Genomic DNA, 24394 nt, shown 5'->3' with positions numbered 1-24394 from the left:
CTGGCCATCGCGCACGCATGCACTCAAATGGTTTTCCAGCTCGGGCAAAAATTTGGATGACGTTTTTTTGGAGCTATCAACTAGACTTATCTTGTACTCGAAATTAGAGACTCTAAAACATAAATATTGCATCGTTGTTAACTGGCGCTCATTTCAAAGAGTATAACTTTATTAATATTAAAAAGGCGATATATATCCAATAAATCTTACAGCTCGGGAGACGAAGCCGTGACGGTTCAATACTGGTACTGTTCTACAATAAGTTGTGTTCTTGTAACAATTTCGATTTTAAATGAGTTGCGCAGTCGTGCTAGCACCAACAAGCATAGCATTAATTTGTGAAATCATGTTTTTCTTTTCTTTTGCTGTTTTCACAACTAACAACCCCGAACAACGGTGCCAATTATTGAAGAATTATACTCAAACAAGCATTTGTTATACATTTCACACCATGCTAAACCAAAGTAATGTCTTGAATTATTCGTGTTCCCTCGTATTTTCCTAGAGACTTATTTTAATTTTTTGGTCAAATTTGATAAAATTACGCTGGAACGAGGCTCCGCTTTGCAGCTGTTTAGCCGTGACGTCATCCAACATGGCTTCCGGCCGGTAGACTAGAGCCACAGTGTGTATGGAATCGAACAGCTCTACAAGTTAAATTTTCCTACCAGCACCTATGTACAAAATTTGACATACCAGGATCCTTAGGGATCAGAACCTTTGCTTCGGATCGCGGCCTGATTCAGCCGTTCCACCATGTTGATCAAGGAATATCGCATCCCGCTCCCTATGTCGGTAGATGAGTACCGAATTGCACAGCTCTATATGATTCAGGTATTTCTACGAATCAATGACTCTTGCGCAGCACGTCTATTTGTCATCAAGCACTTTGAAATTATTTCTTTCGTATTTGGGAATTTACTTTGATTTTTATGCGGGTTCGAATGCAATATCACGTTTGGTTGTTTCGTCTTATATTTTCGCCGAGAATGAAAATGCTCTTAAATTTCGATTTTAAATATTTCAGCTCGATACCGTCTACAGTGCTCGGTTAACTTTAACATCGCGGTTATATAATTTAGATGATACCCCAGGAGTACAAAAAAAAAAATATGGAAGAGCTTTCTTTCCAGCGATGAAAATGGATTGTAGAATACCCAGACTAACAATGTTACCATCATAACAACTCGATAAGACATCTTTAGTTGCCCTGTTGAAAATTCGTACAATCTTCATCCCTATAAAAGCATTTTGTGGTGCGGTTTAAGTGATTTGAAAAAGTCATATTTTAATGGAACGCTTTTCACTTATTGGAAGACGATTATCTCCTTTTATTTAAGTCAAAATGATTTTCGTTTTACGCTGCTTTCATCAGGTCAAAGTTGTGCATAGTTTGTAGTTGACAGCTCCAAAAACACGATCGAAACAGCTATCGTTTCTCATCTCCCACGAATTGGCAACGTCGCTGATAGACTTTTTAGGTCTTTAACCGTCATAGTATATATAAAAGCTGAGAGTAAAACACAGTTATTTTCACATATTACACATGTCAATGTCCTTCCATAATCCTGTGCAAGATCAAATGTTTTCGTCAGGCATAAGAACAACAAGTCGATATTTATTTGCATTTACTCTCTGATCATTTGTTTTTAATCTGAATGTATTTTCCCTTTACGGACATTGAAATACGATGCGCTATCTTCTATGATTCTCCGTTGCCCATCATTATCTATCTTTGTATTATTTCATGATTTTCTCCAAGGTGATTTTTTGCGGTCCGCGAGATCTTTAAATCTGAATTGTTTTCGATTTTACCCCTAGTCAAGCTCGCTAATGCTCGAGTGCTAGACAGCGTATTTTATCGTATATTTATAACCAGCTATTTGGAATAAAATATTAACATATGGCTAGTCAATTTAAGTGGGCATATGTTCACCTTATAATTTAGAATCGGCATTTTATTACTTTAAAGTTCCAATAAAAAAAAGATGTGGCTAATTTTAGAATAATAATATTGTTACAAAAACTGACCCGGCGCAGATATATTTCGCGAGACACACTTCATAAAAATTTAGATAATATTTTGCTTTTCAAAGTTAAAATTTGATATTGATGTAAAACCTCGATAATTCACTTGTATTTAGGCGGTATTTGTGTTAGCTTTTTTCACTTTTCGAAATCATTTCATTTATAGATTCTGGCATATTTTCAGTGTTTTCTTGAAATTAGTACCCGTCAATTCATTTGTGTTTCATTATGTACTAAGATAATCTGCCAATATTAAGCCAATACGTATGTGCAATTCTTTTTAATCCCTAGACACTTTCGAACTTAGATTAGCAACCAGAGTAATATAAAAAAATCTTTTTACTTTCGGAATTATGAGTTGTTTTTTTACCCTAAAGCTTGAGACCATTTTATAAACAAGTCTCCATTATTGTTTGATAAAAAAAGCTGTCCCATTTCTAATCAACCTCTGTCTAAAACTAAGCTCTATGAAATTGTTTAATTAAGGATAAACACGAAATTGCTGTTCATAAACACATAAACAATATAAGCTTATACAACGCTTATATTTCTTATGTTAATATCCTGTGCTCTATTTTGTGCAGAAGACTACTTTTAATAATCTAGATAAAAATAATTTCAAGTTTAAAACATGAGTATGTTCCTCTGCATGACAGTGGTTGACATAGGCACATCCCTCCCCCAATAATTTTAAAAGACATATGATTTCAGTTCACATAGCAGTGTTTTTCAACTGTTATTCATGTTTAAACTAGGGGATGCTCCTGACATTGATGACTTTGGTATGGTACTGTGACAGTAAAAACAGTTTTTAGTTGTAGGGAGGAGGGGTGGGGGTTGGGGGATGCATGGTTGGTGGGGAAGGCAAAGACGATTGTTAGCCTCCCTAGACCTTTTTCAGTTAACGTAAAATATTTTTTTTTTCAACCAAGAAATATATACTTTTAAAGTGTACGATAAATTCTCTTTGAAATAACAGGTGTGTTAGCGCGTCAGCATATTCATGCTAGAAGGCGCTATAGAAAGTTACAGTTTTTTTTTTCTATGGTCTTGTCATCCTTCGGCCCTGTAGATAAAATAACATTTTGTCCTTCATCATCTATCTTTTATTTGTCTTCAGAAAAAGAGCCGGCTTGAAAGTGTTGGTGAAGGGAGTGGAGTAGAAATTCTAGAAAATCGCCCATACATGAATAAGGATGGAGGCAGTGGCCAGTTTACAAAAAAGATATATCACATAGGAAGTCATTTACCAGGATGGCTCAAGGCGATTCTACCCAAATCAGCACTGCGTGTTGAAGAGGAAGCTTGGAATGCATATCCTTACACAAAAATGAGAACCACTTGCCCTTTTGTGGAAAAGTTTTTTGTTGATGTTGAAACGCACTACCTTCCTGATGCAGGGCAGACGGTAAGGGAATGTCACATGTAGAGCACAAGGGTAAGAAAGCTGGAGGCTACAGAGAAGGATAAGATCAATTAATTTATAGGCATGTTTGTCCCCATGCTTTCCTAATGTGCAGGGTGTGACCACCTTTTGCACCTCTCTTATTTAAGGATTGTCATTAATATTTTTTTTTTTAATGATACCTATGACTGAGTACCCCCTTTAGAAAATCTGGGTACGTGCCTAGTTAATCACTATGATTTTTTTCTGGTACTGTGGGTATGATAAACCACTTTTTTTAAAAAAAAATCACTATTCATTATTTTCTGATTCTTGCCTTGTTTTACAGCTGCATGACTCTTTGTCATTTTTTCCAGGCAAATGTTTTCAACTTGACCCCAGCAGAGCTTAATTCTAGGGAAGTTGGTAAGTGATAACACAGATGTGAAGGAATCCCTCCAAAGGTAACTCACATTTTAGGAGAACAACTGTTCTGTCGAAACAAACAAAAATGAAAAGGTTTACATGCAGACGTTTTTGTGCAATGTCATTTTCTTGCCTTTCATGCACTCATGGCTTGTTTGATTATTGCACATTGTGTATTATAATGATTGCGTAAAAGGTGAGACTTTGGTAAATATAGACTAACCCACCCAGAGTAGCACAGAGGTGACTTGAAAAAGGCACCAATTGAGCAAGCGGTGATCAGATAAGCCTATGGGGGGAAGGGTGGGTGCAATCATTGGGCCTAAGGCACCCCTCAGCTCTTTGCTGATGCCAAGAAAATTACTAAATATGGTAATAATTTCTTCAAAATTTAATTTGACCCTCGAAACTTCTAAATTTTTTAAACTTCACATTTTTGGGGGGTAATGCAAATTCAGCGAAAAAAGCGAGAAGATAAATGACAACCATCATAACCTCAATCTAATAGACCTAATAGCAAAAGGTTTGCCTCAGGGGACGTGGTATATAAAGACACCACCGCTAACCTCATTTGCTTTCCAGATTTTATAGACCCAATATCAGAGGTTGTTGCATCAGGCGATTACTTAGCCGAGGAAGATCCTCTTATTTACCAGTCGAAGAAGACAGGGCGAGGTCCTATGAAGGCTGACTGGCTGGAGGCTTACCAGACAGACAACCCACCAACTCCTGTGATGTGCGCGTACAAGCTGATCAAGGTGGAATTCAGATACTGGGGGATGCAGGTAGAGTAAGGCCACACTACTCTGAATCCTCGGGCGTCTCTTACCGCTTCAACGAAGTCTTCGTAAACTCGAGCCAGCTACGTTCGACGTTTTTTTAGATTATGGTAACTCTGACCCAAACTGAGTTCTCTACCATGTGCGCATATACAAAATGTATAATTCTGATACGTAGAATTCTGATACTCAGAGATGCAGCTGAAATCTATGGCAATGGTTTTCTATCTTTTAGGCTAAAAATCCTTTAATAATAATTACAATAATATAATAAACAATAATAAACTCGACAAAAGTTTAGGAGGATGATCAGGGGAAACAAGCCAGTTCTCAGAGTCTATCATAAGGGCATAAAAAACCATGTCCCACGAAAAACTCATGACAATGTACAATGAACATAGTGCTTTTGATACCGTTTCAGAGCAAGATCGAGCACTTTATCCATAGCGGCTTACGGCGGCCAATGTTAATGGGTCACAGACAAGCTTGGGTGTGGCAAGACGAGTGGTACGGTCTGACCATGGGCGACATCCGACGCTTAGAGGAAGAAACCAAAGCCATTCTCTCTCAGACTATGGGCAAGACTCCGGACAACTTGCAGCTGGAGTGTCTATCGGACAGGGAGAGTGACCACGAGGGATTCGCAAGTAACAAGCCTCGCGGTAGCGTGGTCCATATACCGCCACTAAACTTCAGTAGTGGGGAGAACCACGAAGACTCGAGGCTCGAAATGATTTCAAATTCCGAGAATGATGATTCGATACCTTCCCCGCAGTCCCCAGTCGCAATAACTGTTGAACGGTTTGACTTCCAAAGAGAGCAGACTCCTCTTGTATCGATCGAGAGGGACCAGGATTACGCGCGCGCGCAGGATTACACGCGCGCGCAAGTCAAGCGTGACTCGGCCTCGTTCTCGCGAGATAGTTTCCCGCGTTCTATGCGCCCTTATGAGAGGAAAGGCAGCTGTAGCAGTTTTGATAGCGTTAGTGGCATGCTGCCCGCGCACCTCGCGAGGAGGCTCTCCAAGACGGATGTTCTGAAGGGCTGGCAGATGAGCAGCATAGAGACCGCTGACTCCGAGACAGAAGATGAATTTTTCGACGCACGAGGTAAGCGAGTAAAAACTTACATAAGTTTTAAAAAGTCTTTTTCAGCCGCCATTTTGCCATATTAGCTAAATTCCAAGTGCAAGGAAACATCTATTTCCATCGGCTGATTTTAGGTAGCTATTTTGATATTTTCGATTGAATTTGGTAAATGAAGTAGGAGATTTTGTTTTTAGGTGGATATCTCGAGATTCCTTTATATAAATTGTCTTCCACTATTTTGGACACATCGTTGGTCATCGGTACCCGTTGAACGAGGTTCCATCATACGCTGAGTGTATTGTCTTCTGAGGGCTATAAAACTTTCTGTCAAGCCCACGTTATGCTAATAAGTATCGCACAGCGCCATCTCTCTCACAAGTCCACTTAAACCTCTTCTCCTTAATTGTCCTCAGAGGATCTAGAGAGCCCTGTGGATAACGAGCCGATGGGCTCCAACCTCCTGACCATACAGAATGTGGAGCTGAGTAACAGCTTCAAGAGCCTTGAGCTCGACTCTGATTCCTCTCACGGCAGCCATGAATCGCTAGAGTCTGTTGGCTCGTCCGTCATCGAGCAAGGGCGGGTAAGTATGCCAGTCCGTCCGTTTGTTTGTCTGCCTATCTGTTTGTCCACTCGTCCGTCCTTCTGTCCGTCCCTTCGTCTGTTTGTCTGTCTCTTTCTAGCTGTCTGTCTGCCCGTCTATATAGCTGTCTGTCTGTCATTCCGTCTATCTGCCTGTGTCTGTCTTTCTGTCTGTGTCTTTCCATCTGTCTGTCTGAATGGTATGGGGTGTCCGTCTGTCTAGCTCACTGCCTCTTACTTAGCACTTCCTGTGTCTTCCCAGCCTCTCCAGCTTCCGCCACGAAAAGAAAAACTCTGCAAGAAGGTGAGCGACACGTCCATCTCGTCCATGTCCGCGTGCAAGATCACCACGCTGCTACTCGTAGTACACGGCGGGAGCCAGCTCGACTGGGGACAGGACAACCAGTCCAAGCACGTGGACTGTGAGCTGCTCAAGGAGAGCTTTCAGGCCGTCATAAACGCGCATTACAAGGGAGCAGTTGGTCGCATCGCTATCAGACTCGTCGCATGTCCCTCCATCTGTTCCAAGGCGCTGAACATGCTATCTCAGCTGTGCCCGTATTCCGAGACTGACTCAGGTAAATCTTATACATGTGCTATCAAACAATAAATAAACGAACAAACAAGCAAACACCATAACAAAAAAACAACAACAAAAAAAACAAGAAAGTGAGCAACAAAAAAGCAAGCAACAACAAGCAAACAAACCAACAAGAAAGTAGGCGACAAAAGTAGGCAATTAAACAAAAAAACCAGCAAGCAATAAATTTGGATGGCTATTTTAATTATTGTGCCCAGGCTCAACTGTATGTGACTTTTCCCAAATGAATTCACTCTTTCTCGTACACATGGTACTTTTCTGCGATTTCAATATTCTGCGACGTCAATAATTTCCTAATGCTAAGCTGCTATATGGCTACCGTAATTCAATCTATCTAATTCAATCAATCAATTTGATAAGTGGCGTGTTTAGAAACTAGTGTGTAATATGAGTGTTTACGTGTTGTTCCCTTCAGATACTGCAAGCTGCAACTCCGGGTTTTCCCCAATCTCCAGTAGTTTCCCAATCAGCGCCATTCCACTGATGGTCAGCTCGTCCCCAGTCTACGATGATATTGTCTCGGCCATGATCGCTGCCACAAATGTTGTTTATCAGGAATTTCTTCGAAGTGACGAGGGGCACGGGTTCTCAGGGGAGGTAATGGGAGATTTGTCCTACAAAGCGTTTGTAAGGAAAGAAAGGTCATACCCAGTAAGAAGCATGTACAAAAGATTTGGGGGGGAGGGGTGGGGACATTCTTACTGTGGTGGCGTTTCACGAATGTGTTATTTGTTTCATCATTCTGGACTTTCATAATCACATAGCCATTTGTTTATTGTCCGTTTTCTTTTGTGTCCGTCTCAGCCAGCTTTTGAGACAAAGAAAGACGAACGCCTATAGTATATTGAGAATATATGCCTGTCTGATCTCCACATTCCTTCCCAAGGTAAACCTATTGGGCGACTGTATGGGGACACTACTCGCTTATGATGCGCTGTGCGGAACATTCTTTCGTGATCGCTCCAGTTTCAGCTCAAATCACTCTAGTAACTCATTAAACGGTGAACACGAGCAGACTTTGAACGCATCCCCAAGGCTCGAGAGGAAGCCACGCCGCATCAGTGCGCATGCGCCGCCAAACAAGACGAATCTAGAAGCCTCTAGAAACCTGCGCCTTAGCCTCAGCAGTGGGAACATCCGGGAAAACGTAGAAAAACTTCGAGAGGAGATTATGGAGAATAATCCGCGCGAGGGCCCGCCGATATCGCCAAGGCTGCTAAAAGGTAAGGAAGCCAGGAGCTCTATCGGAGCTGGGGGTGGGTGCTTAGCGCGCGTGGAGGATATAGAGCGTTACGACGCAACCAAGTTATCAAAGCTGTCGAGCAAAGTGAGGGAGAAAAGGGATGGGCTATATTAAGACGGTACGGGGTGGGGTGCATTGAGTGTGAGTGCTCAACCATGTAATCAAAACTATCGCAAGTGGAGGGGAGGAGAGAAGTCATGAGTACTATGGAGGACACTGAGAGCTTGCCGTACAAGAAGGGGATAGAAGCTTTTGAGTTCATAATGATGAAGAAAAAATCATGTATATGTTAGTTCTGTATGTAGCTTTGAAGCCTGCCCAAGTCTTGTATGTCGTTGTGTTTTAGAGCATGATAACAAGCATAGTTTTGATGCGATGTCGCTCTCTCTGGACTCCATTCCGGATCGCGATTCCACCTTCGACTTTCCCGTGTCTAAGTTCTTCGCGTTCGGCTCCCCGATCGGCCTCGTTCTAGCGTACCGGAAGTTCATCCAAGGGGACGAGGAAAAAGGTCAGCGTGTTAGCGTGGCGTACGTGTTGCTTACATAGTGCGCGTATATTGCGTACATATTGTGCTTTAATTGCGTACATATTGCGCGTATATTGCTTACATATTACGCATATGCTGCGTACATGTTGCGCGTATGTTGCGTACATGTTGCGCGTATGCTGCGTACATGTTGCGTGTATGTTGCGTACATGTTGCGCGTATTTTGCGTACATATTGGGCGTATATTGCGTACATATTGCGCGTATAGTGCTTACATATTACGCGTATACTGCGTAGATGTTGCGCGTATGTTGCGCGTATGTTGCGTACATGTTGCGCGTATGTTGAGTACATGTTGCGCGTATGTTGAGTACATGTTGCGCGTATGTTGAGTACATGTTGCGCGTATGTTGAGTACATGTTGCGCGTATGTTGAGAACATGTTGCGCTATGTTGAGTACATGTTGCGCGTATGTTGCGTACATGTTGCGCGTATGTTGCGTACATGTTGCGCGTATGTTGAGTACATGTTGCGCGTATGTTGAGTACATGTTGCGCGTATGTTGAGTACATGTTGCGCGTATGTTGAGTACACATTCTCATAGGCTACGAGAGAAAAGGTGTAGCTGCAGACACGTAGTCGAGATTTGCCGGAGAGAGAGTGCGCACGCATTGGTAACATGTAAATGAGTTAATTTTGCTTTTTACGGTCTTGACGATAAAACCTTATTCAGCGGCACCACCGAGACCTTCGTGCAACCAGTTCTACAACCTCTTCCATCCGTTCGACCCTTCCGCGTCTCGCATCGAACCATTGATCCTACCGCAGTTCTCGCACATAATTCCCGTGAACGTGCCACGCTACCACAAGTTCCCGCTTGGAGACGGGCAGTCCCACCAGTTGCACAACGTCCTGGGCGCGCACCCGGAGCTCTTTTTGACGCAACTGTCGCCGCGACTGACTCCGCGAGATGTCGGCAACATATCGCGACCAGGCATCAAGCGACACGACAGCAACATGAGTACAACAAGCATCTGCTCGACGGATAGTATTGACAGTATGCGCCCGCAGTACGACGGCCCGGACTGCGGTGAGTACAATTGCGGCATGCGCATAAAAATTTAGGCATCGACATAACGCGCCCACAGTACGACGGCCCGACCGACACGTCTGATAAATGTCATATCTTTGAAGTATAGGAAAAAGGTCATATACACCTATTATTTGACTGGAAATTTGGGGTAGCACTTGAGTAGACCACGCCCTGTAGGGACTCAATACCCCGTATGTCTGAGATACCTTGGTCGTGTTAGGTTGTAACGAACGGCAGGCCTGGAGTGCTTCACGAGCACCAAGCGTCTTGATTACACCCTGTAGTGTTCTGATTATGTTACGTTGTCTCATTAGGCGCGAGTGCGTGGTGGAGAGCGTCTTGATTACACCCTGTACTGTTCTGATTATGTTACGTTGTCTCATTAGGCGCAAGTGCGTGGTGGAGAGCGTCTTGATTACACCCTGTACTGTTCTGATTATGTTACGTTGTCTCATTAGGCGCGAGTGCGTGGTGGAGAGCGTCTTGATTACACCCTGTACTGTTCTGATTATGTTACGTTGTCTCATTAGGCGCGAGTGCGTGGTGGAGAGCGTCTTGATTACACCCTGTACTGTTCTGATTATGTTACGTTGTCTCTTTAGGCGCGAGTGCGTGGTGGAGAGCGTTTTGATTACACCCTGTACTGTTCTGATTATGTTACGTTGTCTCTTTAGGCGCGAGTGCGTGGTGGAGAGCGTCTTGATTACACCCTGTACTGTTCTGATTATGTTACGTTGTCTCTTTAGGCGTGAGTGCGTGGTGGAGAGCGTCTTGATTACACCCTGTACTGTTCTGATTATGTTACGTTGTCTCTTTAGGCGTGAGTGCGTGGTGGAGAGCGTCTTGATTACACCCTGTACTGTTCTGATTATGTTGCGTTGTCTCTTTAGGCGTGAGTGCGTGGTGGAGAGCGTCTTGATTACACCCTGTACTGTTCTGATTATGTTACGTTGTCTCATTAGGCGCGAGTGCGTGGTGGAGAGCGTCTTGATTACACCCTGTACTGTTCTGATTATGTTACGTTGTCTCATTAGGCGCGAGTGCGTGGTGGAGAGCGTCTTGATTACACCCTGTACTGTTCTGATTATGTTACGTTGTCTCATTAGGCGCGAGTGCGTGGTGGAGAGCGTCTTGATTACACCCTGTACTGTTCTGATTATGTTACGTTGTCTCATTAGGCGCGAGTGCGTGGTGGAGAGCGTCTTGATTACACCCTGTACTGTTCTGATTATGTTACGTTGTCTCATTAGGCGCGAGTGCGTGGTGGAGAGCGTCTTGATTACACCCTGTACTGTTCTGATTATGTTACGTTGTCTCATTAGGCGCGAGTGCGTGGTGGAGAGCGTCTTGATTACACCCTGTACTGTTCTGATTATGTTACGTTGTCTTATTAGGCGCGAGTGCGTGGTGGAGAGCGTCTTGATTACACCCTGTACTGTTCTGATTATGTTACGTTGTCTCATTAGGCGTGAGTGCGTGGTGGAGAGCGTCTTGATTACACCCTGTACTGTTCTGATTATGTTACGTTGTCTCATTAGGCGCGAGTGCGTGGTGGAGAGCGTCTTGATTACACCCTGTACTGTTCTGATTATGTTACGTTGTCTCATTAGGCGCGAGTGCGTGGTGGAGAGCGTCTTGATTACACCCTGTACTGTTCTGATTATGTTACGTTGTCTCATTAGGCGCGAGTGCGTGGTGGAGAGCGTCTTGATTACACCCTGTACTGTTCTGATTATGTTACGTTGTCTCATTAGGCGCGAGTGCGTGGTGGAGAGCGTCTTGATTACACCCTGTAGTGTTCTGATTATGTTACGTTGTCTCATTAGGCGCGAGTGCGTGGTGGAGAGCGTCTTGATTACACCCTGTACTGTTCTGATTATGTTACGTTGTCTCATTAGGCGCGAGTGCGTGGTGGAGAGCGTCTTGATTACACCCTGTACTGTTCTGATTATGTTACGTTGTCTCATTAGGCGCGAGTGCGTGGTGGAGAGCGTCTTGATTACACCCTGTACTGTTCTGATTATGTTACGTTGTCTCATTAGGCGCGAGTGCGTGGTGGAGAGCGTCTTGATTACACCCTGTACTGTTCTGATTATGTTACGTTGTCTCATTAGGCGTGAGTGCGTGGTGGAGAGCGTCTTGATTACACCCTGTACTGTTCTGATTATGTTACGTTGTCTCATTAGGCGCGAGTGCGTGGTGGAGAGCGTCTTGATTACACCCTGTACTGTTCTGATTATGTTACGTTCTCATTAGGCGCGAGTGCGTGGTGGAGAGCGTCTTGATTACACCCTGTACTGTTCTGATTATGTTACGTTGTCTCATTAGGCGCGAGTGCGTGGTGGAGAGCGTCTTGATTACACCCTGTACTGTTCTGATTATGTTACGTTGTCTCATTAGGCGCGAGTGCGTGGTGGAGAGCGTCTTGATTACACCCTGTACTGTTCTGATTATGTTACGTTGTCTCATTAGGCGCAAGTGCGTGGTGGAGAGCGTCTTGATTACACCCTGTACTGTTCTGATTATGTTACGTTGTCTCATTAGGCGCGAGTGCGTGGTGGAGAGCGTCTTGATTACACCCTGTACTGTTCTGATTATGTTACGTTGTCTCATTAGGCGCGAGTGCGTGGTGGAGAGCGTCTTGATTACACCCTGTACTGTTCTGATTATGTTACGTTGTCTCTTTAGGCGCGAGTGCGTGGTGGAGAGCGTTTTGATTACACCCTGTACTGTTCTGATTATGTTACGTTGTCTCTTTAGGCGCGAGTGCGTGGTGGAGAGCGTCTTGATTACACCCTGTACTGTTCTGATTATGTTACGTTGTCTCTTTAGGCGTGAGTGCGTGGTGGAGAGCGTCTTGATTACACCCTGTACTGTTCTGATTATGTTACGTTGTCTCTTTAGGCGTGAGTGCGTGGTGGAGAGCGTCTTGATTACACCCTGTACTGTTCTGATTATGTTACGTTGTCTCTTTAGGCGTGAGTGCGTGGTGGAGAGCGTCTTGATTACACCCTGTACTGTTCTGATTATGTTACGTTGTCTCATTAGGCGCGAGTGCGTGGTGGAGAGCGTCTTGATTACACCCTGTACTGTTCTGATTATGTTACGTTGTCTCATTAGGCGCGAGTGCGTGGTGGAGAGCGTCTTGATTACACCCTGTACTGTTCTGATTATGTTACGTTGTCTCATTAGGCGCGAGTGCGTGGTGGAGAGCGTCTTGATTACACCCTGTACTGTTCTGATTATGTTACGTTGTCTCATTAGGCGCGAGTGCGTGGTGGAGAGCGTCTTGATTACACCCTGTACTGTTCTGATTATGTTACGTTGTCTCATTAGGCGCGAGTGCGTGGTGGAGAGCGTCTTGATTACACCCTGTACTGTTCTGATTATGTTACGTTGTCTCATTAGGCGCGAGTGCGTGGTGGAGAGCGTCTTGATTACACCCTGTACTGTTCTGATTATGTTACGTTGTCTCATTAGGCGTGAGTGCGTGGTGGAGAGCGTCTTGATTACACCCTGTAGTGTTCTGATTATGTTACATTGTCTCATTAGGCGTGAGTGCGTGGTGGAGAGCGTCTTGATTACACCCTGTACTGTTCTGATTATGTTACGTTGTCTCATTAGGCGCGAGTGCGTGGTGGAGAGCGTCTTGATTACACCCTGTACTGTTCTGATTATGTTACGTTGTCTTATTAGGCGCGAGTGCGTGGTGGAGAGCGTCTTGATTACACCCTGTACTGTTCTGATTATGTTACGTTGTCTCATTAGGCGCGAGTGCGTGGTGGAGAGCGTCTTGATTACACCCTGTACTGTTCTGATTATGTTACGTTGTTTCATTAGGCGCGAGTGCGTGGTGGAGAGCGTCTTGATTACACCCTGTACTGTTCTGATTATGTTACGTTGTCTTATTAGGCGCGAGTGCGTGGTGGAGAGCGCCTTGATTACACCCTGTACTGTTCTGATTATGTTACGTTGTCTTATTAGGCGCGAGTGCGTGGTGGAGAGCGTCTTGATTACACCCTGTACTGTTCTGATTATGTTACGTTGTCTCATTAGGCGTGAGTGCGTGGTGGAGAGCGTCTTGATTACACCCTGTACTGTTCTGATTATGTTACGTTGTCTTATTAGGCGCGAGTGCGTGGTGGAGAGCGTCTTGATTACACCCTGTACTGTTCTGATTATGTTACGTTGTCTCATTAGGCGTGAGTGCGTGGTGGAGAGCGTCTTGATTACACCCTGTACTGTTCTGATTATGTTACGTTGTCTCATTAGGCGCGAGTGCGTGGTGGAGAGCGTCTTGATTACACCCTGTACTGTTCTGATTATGTTACGTTGTCTCATTAGGCGCGAGTGCGTGGTGGAGAGCGTCTTGATTACACCCTGTACTGTTCTGATTATGTTACGTTGTCTCATTAGGCGCGAGTGCGTGGTGGAGAGCGTCTTGATTACACCCTGTACTGTTCTGATTATGTTACGTTGTCTCATTAGGCGCGAGTGCGTGGTGGAGAGCGTCTTGATTACACCCTGTAGTGTTCTGATTATGTTACGTTGTCTCATTAGGCGCGAGTGCGTGGTGGAGAGCGTCTTGATTACACCCTGTACTGTTCTGATTATGTTACGTTGTCTCATTAGGCGCGAGTGCGTGGTGGAGAGCGTCTTGATTACACCCTGTACTGTTCTGATTATGTTACGTTGTCTCATTAGGCGCGAGTGCGTGGTGGAGAGCGTCTTGATTACACCCTGTACTGTTCTGATTATGTTACGTTGTCTCATTAGGCGCGAGTGCGTGGTGGAGAGCGTCTTGATTACACCCTGTACTGTTCTGATTATGTTACGTTGTCTCATTAGGCGTGAGTGCGTGGTGGAGAGCGTCTTGATTACACCCTGTACTGTTCTGATTATGTTACGTTGTCTCATTAGGCGCGAGTGCGTGGTGGAGAGCGTCTTGATTACACCCTGTACTGTTCTGATTATGTTACGTTCTCATTAGGCGCGAGTGCGTGGTGGAGAGCGTCTTGATTACACCCTGTACTGTTCTGATTATGTTACGTTGTCTCATTAGGCGCGAGTGCGTGGTGGAGAGCGTCTTGATTACACCCTGTACTGTTCTGATTATGTTACGTTGTCTCATTAGGCGCGAGTGCGTGGTGGAGAGCGTCTTGATTACACCCTGTACTGTTCTGATTATGTTACGTTGTCTCATTAGGCGCGAGTGCGTGGTGGAGAGCGTCTTGATTACACCCTGTACTGTTCTGATTATGTTACGTTGTCTCTTTAGGCGTGAGTGCGTGGTGGAGAGCGTCTTGATTACACCCTGTACTGTTCTGATTATCTTACGTTGTCTCATTAGGCGTGAGTGCGTGGTGGAGAGCGTCTTTATTACACCCTGTACTGTTCTGATTATGTTACGTTGTCTCATTAGGCGCGAGTGCGTGGTGGAGAGCGTCTTGATTACACCCTGTACTGTTCTGATTATGTTACATTGTCTCATTAGGCGTGAGTGCGTGGTGGAGAGCGTCTTGATTACACCCTGTACTGTTCTGATTATGTTACGTTGTCTCATTAGGCGTGAGTGCGTGGTGGGGCGACAATCGACTTGATTACGCCCTGTACTGCCCTGGCTATTTTACGTTATCTTATTAAGCGTGTACTATCCTGACTGTGTTACGTTGTTTCATTAGGCGTGAGTGCGTGGTGGGGAGCGTCTTTATTACACCCTGTACTGTTCTGATTATGTTACGTTGTCTCATTAGGCGTGAGTGCGTGGTGGGGCACCAAGCGACTTGATTACGCCCTGTACTGCCCCGAGGGTCTCCAGCAGTTTCCCACGGCAGTCCTATCGCCCTTGTTTCACGTGAGCTACTGGGAGTCCAGCGACGTCGCTGCCTTTGTTGTCAGACAGGCGAGTAATGTACATGTTTAACAGTCTCAGTCAGTCGCCATTTTGTCATCCTAGGAAGAAAACATAAAATATCAAGGCTCGGTTAACAAATATCAAGGCTCGGTTAACAAATATCAAGTCTTGATTGCCAAATATAAAGGCTTGGTTGCTAAGTATAGGAGCTTGGTTGGCAAGTATCAAGGTTTTGATGTGTGAAGTTCTGGTGTCCCAATGTTTCAAATCCCGCTCAGGTCTTTAAAAAGAACTTTTTCTTCTCTGTGCCTTAAGGCGTCTTATTCTTCGAATGTGTAGTTCTAGAAAATATCCATACCCCCCCCCCCCCATGGATGGGATTGGAAATTCCGGGGGGTGGGGTTCATCATACATACATACATACATATTTTTATTTGGCCCTTATACAGACTGTGTACATGGGCTAGGTTCAAAATAAAATTAAGTTAGTTTCACGTGCGACGAAGGACAACGTCATTGTGCTTCGTAACGCAGTGATTTTGGCAATAGATTTTCTCGGTGGATTAATGAGGAGTAAGAGGGTTCAAACGGCCAGGAATTTCCCAAGGGGAGGGGGGGAACGCCCTCTTTCCTTAACAGTTACTGTATTTATTTTTTTTCCAGGGGGTTGGAAATTCCAGAGGGGGGGGGATGGGGGGGATGGATATTTTCTGGAACTACACAATGTAATAACAAAATTCCCCAGATTTTTTTACAAACAAAACATACATGGTCTTTGCAACTTGAAGCAGAATATTTAAAGCGCCCAACTGCTATTCACATTGTGATCTGACAGAAGTATCTTAGATTAGAAAAAACCCTATGTGCACTTGGTAAGTTTTCGATTGGTATCAGATTCTCCATGGCGAATGGGATATTGCGAGTGCCGCGTCCCCAAGTAAACGCGGGCTCACCTTCTGTCCTTCTCAACCTCGTGAGAAATGGCTCAAGCGACGAACTGCAATCAAGATTAAGGTAGGGGTGAACCCAAGGGTGTGTGTGTGTGTGTGTGAGGGATGGCTCAAGAGACGAACTGCTAACTAAAAGGTGTGTGTGTGGGTGGGGGGGGGTGGGGGGGGGGTGGGGGGGGTGATGGCTCAAGAGATGAACTGCTATCAAGATCAGGGTAGGGTGAACCCAAGGGTGTGTGTGTGTGTGTGGGGGGGGATGGCCCAAGAGACGAACCGCTAACCTAAGGGTGTGTGTGTGTGGGGGGGGGGGGGGGGGGGGGGATGGCCCAAGAGACAAACTGCTATCAAGATCAAGGTTAGGGTAAACCCAAGGGTGTGTGTGTGTGTGTGAGGGATGGCGCAAGAGACGAACTGCTAACCCAAAGGTGTGTTTGTGGGGGGTGGGGGGGGTGATGGCTCAAGAGACGAACTGCTATCAAGATCAGGGTAGGGTGAACCCAAGGGTGTGTGTGTGGGGGGAGGGGGGGATGGCCCAAGAGATGAACCGCTAACCCAAGGGTGTGTGTGTGTGGGGGGGGATGGCCCAAGAGACAAACTGCTATCAAGATCAAGGTTAGGGTAAACCCAAGGGTGTGGGTGTGTGTGGGGGGGATGGCCCAAGAGACGAACTGCTATCAAGATCAAGGTAAGGGTGAACCCAGGGGTGTGTGTGTGTGGGGGGGGGGGGGGGGGGGGGATGGCCCAAGAGACAAACTGCTATCAAGATCAAGGTAGGGGTGTACCCAAGGGTGTGGGTGTGTGTGTGTGGGGGGGTGGCTCAACAGACAAACTGCTATCAAGATCAAGGTAAGGGTGAACCCAAGGGTGTGTGTGTGGGGGGGGGGGGGGGGGGGGGGATGGCCCAAGAGACAAACTGCTATCAAGATCAAGGTAGGGGTGAACCCAAGGGTGTGGGTGTGTGTGTGGGGGGGGGGGGGGGGATGGCTCAACAGACAAACTGCTATCAAGATCAAGGTAAGGGTGAACCCAAGGGTGTGTGTGTGGGGGGGGGGGGGATGGCCCATGAGACAAACTGCTATCAAGATCAGGGTAGGGGTGAACCCAAGGGTGTGTATGGGTGGGGGGAGGAGATTCATTGGCTTGAAACATGCTTAACAGTTTATACACCAAAAAGTACCGAGTATAGAAACATACCCCCCCCCCCCAAAGGAAAAAAACACTCGAGAATAACTAAGAACAAAGAGTTTTCCGAGTAACCAAAAACACACTCGAGACTTTCTTTGTGACATACCATGGAACACATAATACTAATACTAATCATAAGCTAAATTTTCTAAAGCGTTATGCAAACAGAGCCAGGATAGTTTGGAGAACACGCCGCACACAACTGAGCATGGCTAGCCGCGAGTAATTAAAAATACAAAGCTGGTGATTGGTCCCTGTCATATCCAAAGACAATTTCTTAAGACAAATGTCCTCTAAATGTAAACGGCTGATTCGCAACGTTTTGTCTTAAAGAATTTGAATTCTAACCATCGAGCCAATGACATCGTGGTGTTGGAGAACTCGCCCCAGGTTCTCACGGCCAGGTTCATGTATGGGCCTCTGGACATGGTTTCTCTCAGCGGGGAGAAGGTAAGTGGTGACCTTTCCCTCCCTAGGAATAAAAACATACCCTCTTCCCTCCTACCAGCATACTTGCCCTCCCCCCACAGAAAATATCACCCTCCCCTTCAAAATGAAAAAAAAAATTTTTAGTGTGGTAAACCTACAAGAAAAGAAAAGCAAAACTGTACTAGTTATCTTTATTTCACGACACTTACAATTTCTAGTGTGCAAAAATCCAGGTGGGCTTATGTGCGGTGTTGGCTCACTCTGGGACGGCTTTGGTGGATATCTATCTAGACTCATATATATCCCCCCCTCTACGTGGATATCTAACATATACTCCCCCTCTAGGGTGATATCTAGACTAACATATACTCCCTTATCTAGGTGGATATCTGACATACTCTTTTCTCTTGGTGAATATGTAACATATACTATAATTCCTAGGTGGATATCTAACATACTACCCCTCTAGGGGAATATCTTACATACACTCCCTTCTCTAGGTGGATAACTAACATATACTCCCTTCTCTAGGTGGATAACTAACATATACTCCCTTCTCTAGGTGGATCACTAACATATACTCCCTTCTCTAGGTGGATAACTAACATATACTCCCTTTTCTAGGTGGATAACTAACATATACTCCCTTCTCTAGGTGGATAACTAACATATACTCCCTTCTCTAGGTGGATATCTACATCATGGTCCAGCCTCCCTCGGGGGAGTACGTCCTCTATGACACAGTCGTGACGTCAAGTGGTGGAAGACTCTCTTACACGTTATCCGACGACAAAAGGTTGCCTGTAGGGATCTATCCTGTCAAGATGGTCGTCAGGTATGAAAGCCTGTCGATCCGACTTGCGTGACGCGTAGTTTCTTAGACAACGAAACTCTATACAATTGAGATGTTTATCTCAGTAGTAAATTAAATCCGCTAAGATTACGGGGAATTTCCATCCATCGTACAATAAAAGCGGCTCACTTCTATTTTTTAAAGTTCAAATAATGAGGTCATGTCTGTTTATTTTTAAAGTTAGAATTTTGAATAGTTCAAACAAAAACAAAACCGGACCTACGGACTGATAATTGACTGTGGGAACCTGTCCTGTCAAAAAATTCATGAGTTATCGCTACTTCTGTATTGAGTTGAGTTTTTTTATGAGTTGCACACATCAGCTTTGAGGATTCACAGCCTGCTGGCCTAACTCGTTACAAAGAAACTTTTCAACCCCCGTTATTCAGTGCGTCAGATTTCTTTTAAATTCGTTGGGTATTTTGTGTTCCAGAGGAGACCATACTTGGGTGGATAATAATCTTGCTGTAGTCCCCCCAAAGACGGAAGCAGTCGTGTTCAGCATCGATGGGTCCTTCACTGCTAGTGTTTCTATCCGTGGCAAGGACCCAAAAGTCCGACCGGGTGCCGTGGACGTTGTGAGGTAATTTCACCAATCCAACCCACCATTATACAGGGAAGAATCACTACCAATTAATACACCATCCCAACACGACTTCTCCTTAGAATCTACCCACACTTTTTCAACTCCGTACTTAGCACTCAGCGTGACGGCTGCAGCTATTTCCGTGTTTATTTTGACGATTGATTTTACCACTCAAAATGTCACTTGATTTTTTAAGTACAACTCGCCCACTTTATTGTTAAACGCATTGCCTCATGTTTGTATCTTGTAGACACTGGCAGGAGCTCGGGTTCCTTATCGTATACGTGACAAGTCGACCGGACTTCCAGAAGTACAAAGTTATGTCTTGGCTCGCGGAACATAACTTCCCTTACGGACTTGTCGCGTTCGGAGATGGCATTACCAAGGACTTACAGAGGCACAAGACGGAATTCCTCAAGAATCTGAGCAAAGAGGTGAGAACAACGCGCCTTGTCAGAAAGAGCGCATTTTCATTTAAAGAGTTTATTATTTTCGTCGCTCTCTTGTGCGACGACTGCAGCCTAATTTGTGTTTATTTTGGTGCGACTTTGCCACTCAAAAAGTCTCACGTGACTTCGTGCAAGTCGCCTATGACGTCAGTTTGAATGACGGGAGCCAGAAAGCGGTTAGTGGCTAAAGGTTATTGACAAAAGTTCGGGAAATATTAAAAATCGCAGTAAAAAAAGCTGAAGCTACTTGTTATAAGGCTTGTAAAAAAAGCAGACATTTTACTCAGAAATAACGTCCAGTGTCCTACAAAGCCGCCCTGATTCAGGTAGGCTGCGTGACAGACCCCCCCCCCCCATCTCCTTGCCTTGTGTTACCAAGCGCCCGTTTTAATGTCTTGCAGGCACATATAGTGATACATAGCGCGTACGGAGCCGTTAAGGACATAGGGGTGTATGCGTCTATCGGCCTCAAACCGAACCAGATCTACTGCGTGGGAAAACACCACACGAGAAAATATGAGAAACAAGCACAGGTGGGTCACGTGATTGTGTTACGTGGGTAAACACCACATGATGAAATACGAGAAACAAGCACACTGGCACAGGTGGGTCACGTGCGCAAACACGCAATGAGCAACAGTCAAACTATGGATGGCGCCATTACATGGAAAAACCCGCTGACCTTGCCACTGACAGGCCGTATGAGCCGATCGCGCGATATTAATCTTCGGTTCCAACGACATGACGGAATAACCTGGAAAATACGCAATTCTAGATAGAGAAATAAGCCTTTAGCCATTTTTTTACAATGGCTATCGGTTCCTTGTATTACGGACTTATTTTCAAAACAAATAACGTGAGACCAAAATGCACATACCGAGATTTTGGCTTTTTAGACATTTTTTTTCCTTGATCATCCTTGCGCTATGTATGAGCTCGGGGACGAAAAGCTCAAATTTCAAAGTGACACTGTACAAAAAGTCGCATCAATTAAAAAAAGGCGCATTTGATATTTTATTTGTTATTACTCACTAAGTACTTAGATAAATTTTCCGCCATATTAGATGTGAAATTGTTTGGATATATAAAAACAAAGGTATAACTGACTGGGGCTCTTTATTATTTCATTATTTAAAATACCAAGTGTTCTGTTATTTCTTTAGTTTCTCAAGGAAGGCTATGCGGCCCACCTTACCGCTTTATCGTCGAGCTCTCGGGCTGCCATCGGTAACTCCCGACTCATTCTTCGGCGTGGCTGCTTCGGTCTTCCGACGCGATCCACGAGATCCAAGCACAAGCTTCTAAAACGAACCCATTCCGACAAATCTCAGAGACAGAAAGAGCGGAGTTCGGAGCCAGACGGTCCTGCCATTTCTGGTACCTTCAATTATTCGTCATTTAGGCATACAAAAGGTAGATCATCGGCTAAAATAGACTAACAGGATGAAATTCTGAATTACCGAAATGAACCGGTAAAACTGGTGTACGGTTCGGTGCTACTTGCTACACCAAATAAAACATCTCAATTCTCTCTCGAACAAGTAGAAGTTAGCGGGTTTACCACCCATTCCATTGCTCTGGTATCTGCAAGGAGATTATTTAGTTTTATTTCATTTCTTATTTCTTTCATAAATTACTTTTTTTTTTTTTGGAATACCACTTTATGTTATCTGTTTGTATTAAAGCCTTTACTTACTCTGGGTGCTTGTCGTTCCCAGGCTTTCAATAATAGATCCAGCGGTACGCAACCGCTCGCCGTCTCGTCGGCATGCTTTCGGGTTTTCGACGGTGTCTTGTCGGCATGCTTTCGGGTTTTCGGCGGTGCAAGAAGCCCCGAAACCTAAGGATGTCATTTACTTGATTTTCTAAAACGCTTCTTTTCCGGTCATATCCTTCCGATATATTGCGGGTGAATTCTTTTATTTTGCAAGAGAGTTTCGTATTCCTATTGAATAACCGATATAGTGTAACGTCGTTGTACTTAAAAAACATTCCCATCGTTCGTTTTTAGGAAAAAATAGGAAAAGTTTTTCGTGTCCATATCTTGTTAATTCTAGTTTTATCATGGGTTACTGTCGTTATTTATATTTACCTTAACGCTCCTCTCTCGATAAATGCGCCAACGCTTTCTCAGAATTTGTGAAAGGAATTTATATTTTAACTGTTAAAGATGTGGTATTATAATCATTGCTTCATTCATGGGATAGTCCACACTATTTATTCTTTGCTTATTATTCAAAGGGCGCGATGTAAATAATATGAGTAACTCTCGAACTTAGGATAACATTTCATGACTTCAGATTACTCTAATGCTAATGCTACGTCACTATCGCGAAGGCGAGGCTCGGACAAGACGGCGTTTGTTAACAATAGTCTTGCAACTTGCAACTTTTTTTTTTAACAAATAACCATATTTAACGGAAATTAACATAGAACTTGTAAAAGTTATAAAAGGCGGCCGCGATCAAACTCCAGACGTGCCAAATCAACGGAACGGAGCACTGACAGTCTCACAGTCGATCATTAAATTTGTCAACTTGAGATACATTCTTCCATTTTCAACCTTAGATTTGGGAATTTGTAACTGAAAATAATGGTCGTTTTACTTGAAATTTCAAATCAAAGAAGAACAACACAAATAAAATGAATCCATGGACGGCCTATAGCACGCACTAACTAGTGTTATTTCACACTTACTATAGTCTATATTGTCGATTCTTTTAATGTGACGCCCTCACTAAGTAGAACGAGGCGGTTCAACTACAATGTTAATAGCATTCCACCCGGCCAGACCACCTCTCTAAGGCGGACACTTTGAGCAGGTCCCGGGGTTGCCCGTATAGAGATATCACCATGAATCAAGTACAATTAGTTCTTTATTCTGTCATTATAATAGGCCATGAAGGAGAGGGCTGGTATTATAAGCATATAAAGATCAGCCTATCCCAAGCGTTCTTAGTGGGTTTCCTGTGTTCGTAGATTAACCGTGAGGCAGCGTGGGCCCTGAAACTAGCTCACCCTCAAGGGAGCTCTCCTGCGACTTACTTTTACCACCCACAACAAACCCAGCTACCACAGAAAACCTAGCCACCACAGGAAAACCCAGCCAGGGACCCGGCCAGGAACGCCTGTGATTGGTTGCATTCTGATTTGTTGTCGGATAAAAATTCCACAACAGAATATTTCCTCATAGTGGAAAACCTTATTTAGGAAGTTTAAGCAACATTTATTTTTATCAGGAATTATTTTATGTTTAGATTTCTTATACATAAGTAAAATTCGTCGTATACACCTATTTATGGTTGCACTCGAAGATCCAGTAACCCGAAAGGGTTCATGGGTAACATATAAATGGCCAAAAAAGCCATATGAATGTTTAAAGGAACATAACCAAGAATAATGTAGATTTTAAAACCTGAATTTTTATTTACGCTGTTTTATTTACGCTTATTTAGTCGATTCCAATGAATCACTGCGGGCTACGACATCTGGTTTCTCCGAGTACAACTAAATCTGAAAATAAGTGTATCGAAACGACTGATAGAACCAAATAGTTCCAAATATGGTCTAGTACCAAATATGGTCTTCCTGTGTAACGGAAAACCCTTTACTAGCCCCTTGAACCACAGGGAGCCCCTCCCTTTGTGTGTGAATATGCCAAAGTTATATGGCAAGTAGATTGTAAGCATAGCTGTTACCATAAGTAGAAAATGTAATAAAGATAATAGGAAAGGAAAATTGGACAATCGAATAAAACATGAAAAACTGAAACATTGTGAGTATATATCAAATGTCAAATATATGTTGCATTTATGTATATCCAAACCCGGTAGGCCAAAAACCACCTGGCAAAGAACCGTTGCAGTACCTTGCTCGCAACCGAAAGATTGAAGATGAAGTACTTGTCTTATGTCCCATCAGGGATGAAGAGGCCTAAGTAAATACAATGTTCTTAGTCTAAAAAGTAGTAAGAATATCTAAGATTCATCAAACAAATTGTCGGTTTTCCTTCGTCTTTTTTATTTGTAAGACTGGGAATATGTTATTTTTTTTTTTTTTTGCTAGGACGTGACCGATACAGTTACGGATAAACGTGCCCCGCTCCGCTTTAGCGGCGTATTTAAGGTGTGACAATAGAAAACGTTCAATGCACCGGGACCAGGAAACGTGGGGGTGTTTTGAATAACTCACGTACTAGGGCGACGCCAGAAGAAAACAGCTGTTATGAATAAAAGAACTATTACCGAATCCAAAAGATCTCGAGTACTAGAGATTAAGAAATGCTCGAACCCAATAAAAACACATCTGGAGTACCGGATTAATTTTTAAGAGATTCAAGTATCGTACAGGTTGTTGTTTGCACCATACACTAA

General features: G+C 44.0%; 1 protein-coding gene across 2 annotated transcripts; it reads left to right on the top strand.

The window, feature by feature from the left end:
* The first annotated feature begins 567 nt into the window (after positions 1–567).
* LOC5513758 (membrane-associated phosphatidylinositol transfer protein 1) lies at positions 568–23792 on the top strand. Of its 2 annotated transcripts, XM_032383249.2 has the most exons (19): positions 569–834; positions 3149–3436; positions 3790–3838; positions 4421–4623; positions 5039–5726; positions 6119–6288; positions 6550–6865; positions 7304–7485; positions 7775–8111; positions 8478–8642; positions 9356–9712; positions 15469–15617; positions 16464–16583; positions 18038–18154; positions 18820–18968; positions 19420–19569; positions 19823–20006; positions 20423–20554; positions 21185–23792. In XM_032383249.2, the coding sequence occupies exons 1-19, from the start codon at positions 757–759 to the stop codon at positions 21458–21460; spliced, it is 4110 nt and encodes a 1369-aa protein (XP_032239140.2). In that variant the 5' UTR covers positions 569–756; the 3' UTR covers positions 21461–23792. The 2 variants fall into 2 exon arrangements, with proteins under 2 accessions (XP_048582255.1, XP_032239140.2); XM_048726298.1 differs by lacking the exon at positions 18038–18154 and having other exon boundaries at positions 568–834.
* Positions 23793–24394: the final 602 nt, after the last annotated feature.

Source organism: Nematostella vectensis, chromosome 4, assembly GCF_932526225.1.
Source record: "Nematostella vectensis chromosome 4, jaNemVect1.1, whole genome shotgun sequence".
Classification (NCBI taxonomy): Eukaryota; Metazoa; Cnidaria; class Anthozoa; order Actiniaria; family Edwardsiidae; genus Nematostella; species Nematostella vectensis.
Note: the sequence above shows the minus strand (reverse complement) of the source record. Positions and strands in the feature narration are given on the sequence as shown.